Here is a 3,166-nt window from a genome sequence, read left to right as displayed (position 1 = left end):
ATTCCCCAGTCCTAAGACAAAAGGGGAAATTCACTAAATAGAGGGTTTTTTTCCTTTATATCTTTCTCCTTTTCACACACTACAACCACAGTTATACACCTTCCTTTGGCTATCCCTAGCTTATTCTCACTGAAGCCAACGACTCTCCTCTCTTAGCTCTGCTTCCTCTCTGTCCCACAAAGCTCTAAGCACAGGCCATGTGTAGGACCCCATTATTGGCCCCAGCTGGCTAAAAGAAGAACATCCATCAAAGCAGTCCTTGCTCTCATCCCCTACCCCCAGCCCCATCTCCCTCCAGGTGCTCTGGGGTGCATCATGGTTCAGGCTGGGGTGAGAGAGTCGGATGGAGGTAGCCATCTGACACAGTGATGTCACTAGGAAGCTGCTGCTCCAAGAACTCAGAAGTCTCTTCGGCAATCTGGCCTGGGATTCGGAAGTCCACAGCTGGTGGTTCCTGCTTTGGGCTGATTGGGGTTTGAGGAGCCCAGGGCTCAGTGGCACAACCAGTCCCCTGAAGGAACTGCAGGAAGTTCTCCTCTATGGAGCCCTCCCGGCTGGGCAGCCTCAACTCTTCCTCTGGGGACGGCTTGAAGAAGCAAACAAACTGCTTGCTGAGCTCCCCCCTGATCTGTCGATTGAGGCAGCCATAGAAGAAAGGATTGGAAGTGAAACAGAAGTAGCCAATCCAGGTCACCACACTCTCTACCTGCTGTGTAGGAAGGGGCTGGGCACTCAGAGCAACATAAAGATGGAAGGAGAAATAGGGTAGCCAGCAAAGTAGGAACTGGCCCCCCACAGCCAGCAGGACCACAGCTGCCTTCCCCCCACCAAACGTCCTATGGGGAGTGGTCCGAGGGGGCCCTGAGCTGGTGACCATGGTAGAACGGCTGCTGAGCGACTCAGATCGCCGGCGCGGAGTCTCCATCCATGTTGGCAAGGGCCCATGCTGCATGGCAGCCACCCGGGCCACACGGAACATACTGCAGTAGACCACAAGAATGAGGAGCAGGGGCAGCAGGAAATAAAGCACAGCAAAGACCACCACAAAGAGTTGGCAGTAGGCACTGAGGCTCCACTGGAGGGAGCAGCCAGGAGGGAAATCAGGGGGCCCAGGTGAGGCCCTCCCCAGCACTGGCACGGAGGCCATGGCTACTGCTTTCACCCACACACACACCAACACGGAAGCCACCAGACCTAGGGTCATGCGCACCTCGTAGCGCATGGGGTGCACCACGTAGTAGTAGCGCTCCACATTGATGGCAGAGACCGAAAGGATGGCCAAGCTGACGAAACAGACACTCAGGAACAAGTAGAGGCGGCACGCCGTCTCCCCAAAGAGGGCATCGTCAAAGAGGGCCGAGCTGGAGAGCATGGCCAACGGCATGAGGGTCAGGGCGGCCAGCAGGTCCACCAGGCACAGGTGGAAGACAAAGACAAACTTGCGGAGGGCAGGTGTCTTGGCAATGACCGTCATCACGGCTGCATTACCTGCCACAGCCGTCAGATCGAGCAGGAGCATGAAGAAGAGGGCCACAGACTCGGAGGCCACATCCCGATGCCTCGCTTCTGGGCTCCCATTGACCCTCGGGGGGCCCTGGGGCAGAGGGGCCAAACCCAAAGTGGAGGAGTTCCCTGATGGCCGAGGGATAGGGGAGGACTCCATGGGGCCAGAAGGGGAGGACTTGGGCACCTCCTATCATAAGCCCATCAGCCATCCTAGTCCAGTGCCGCCTGGGGAATCGGGAAGAATGGGTCGCTGGGGTGGCATGCCCAGAGTGGAGCCTTTTTAACTCTGTGGTGGGTCACTTCTCCAGAGGTCCTTCCCACAATCCTTTCATCACCAGTCTTCTCGCTAAATGGCGCTGTAGTGACAGGAAGTTTCTTGGTCCAGGTCAGCTGTGAGTTAGGCAGCACCAGACAGTCACTGGAAGGCTCAGGAGAATACTAAGCACCACCTCGGCAAGTGTAGTGGCTTCAGGGTCTGACTCGGGGCCTACAAAGAAACAGAAGATATGAGTGAGCCCCTAAACTGGAGATTGTCCATCCCACTCCATGTCGCTCCATGTGCACAATCATCCTTTCTTTCCAACCATCCCCTTGTATTCTAAGGCCTGGTTCATAGTGACCATAAAGCCTTTGTCATTTTTTCAATAGGGCACTGAAAACTTTGGGGGAGGACTACAATTGTTAGGATGACAGAAGAAATGGGGGATTATCGCTTCCATTTCAAAGGACAGTCCTTGTCAATACTTTATGTTCAGGGTGGCATATGTCTCTAATAAACCTAGCCTTCCACTCCAGGGGAATTCCTAGGAACATACAATCTAAACGAAACTCTCCTCAGAGGCTGGGGTGGGGGGCAAAGGGTAGAAGTAAGGGTGATTGTCTTTCCACTTCCTCAAGACCTCACTGTCATACAATAAGTGTGATATGACCTACTAAAGGCAATTTATAGTTGTTCCTGGTTCTTCAACTTTGAAAGATGCTGCCCTTGCAGGCAAGAAAATAACTTCCAGATCCCCTTGTCCCCTGTTTCTAAGATCCTCTTCATGGTAAGGGGCATTGGTGTTGCCAACTATATCGTTGGTCATAATGGCCCTGGGGGGAGAGGATGGTGAGGGAGCACCAGGAGGAGCTTAGAAATCAGTCTATAAAGAAAGACATGATTATGAACAGGGACAAATGATTGTAATCTTCATAGCATGTGAGCAAGCGTAAGTCAAAGAGGAAACTATGGGGAATTTGAGAGAGAAGAAAGCCTCTCCAGAACTACCCAGAAGTCTTGTAACAGTGATGATAAAGAGAGCAGGCAATGGAGTGGAGCTCAGAAGATTGCCTGAGAGGCCTCACTCATGCACATCTTTTCTTCTCTGTTCCCATCAGCATCACCAGTTTCTACTCTGACTCCTAAGCCTCAGTGATTCCTGTTCACATTCTCAGTGAACCAAGAGACACCCCCTGACTTTTGCACCTTCCTTTTGCCTCTTTCTTCTCTGAGTAACTAAGGGAGTAAAGATAATGATCACGGCTTAGAGGTTTAATAAGGTGAACTCCCACAATATCCTGTCTAGTTCTGACTATCCATGTCCTCCATTGGTTTCTTCCATCCCCCTCCCTGCAGATCTGTGGACAGCTGCCACCTTAAGGAATAGGACCTGAGTCTTCC

General features: G+C 52.4%; 1 protein-coding gene across 1 annotated transcript; it reads right to left on the bottom strand.

The window, feature by feature from the left end:
* Positions 1-313: 313 nt before the first annotated feature.
* On the bottom strand, positions 314-1,663 carry GPR61 (G protein-coupled receptor 61). Its single transcript, XM_044677104.1, has one exon. It carries the CDS (start codon positions 1,661-1,663, stop codon positions 314-316), a length of 1,350 nt encoding a protein of 449 aa, XP_044533039.1.
* Between the last annotated feature and the right edge of the window lie 1,503 nt (positions 1,664-3,166).

The sequence above is a fragment of the Gracilinanus agilis genome, chromosome 4 (assembly GCF_016433145.1).
Source record: "Gracilinanus agilis isolate LMUSP501 chromosome 4, AgileGrace, whole genome shotgun sequence".
Taxonomy (NCBI): Eukaryota; Metazoa; Chordata; class Mammalia; order Didelphimorphia; family Didelphidae; genus Gracilinanus; species Gracilinanus agilis.
Note: the sequence above shows the minus strand (reverse complement) of the source record. Positions and strands in the feature narration are given on the sequence as shown.

Excerpts from the sequence above, each read along its gene's own strand:
- GPR61 (XM_044677104.1), bottom strand. The coding sequence starts at position 1,663 with ATGGAGTCCTCCCCTATCCCTCGGCCATCAGGGAACTCCTCCACTTTG.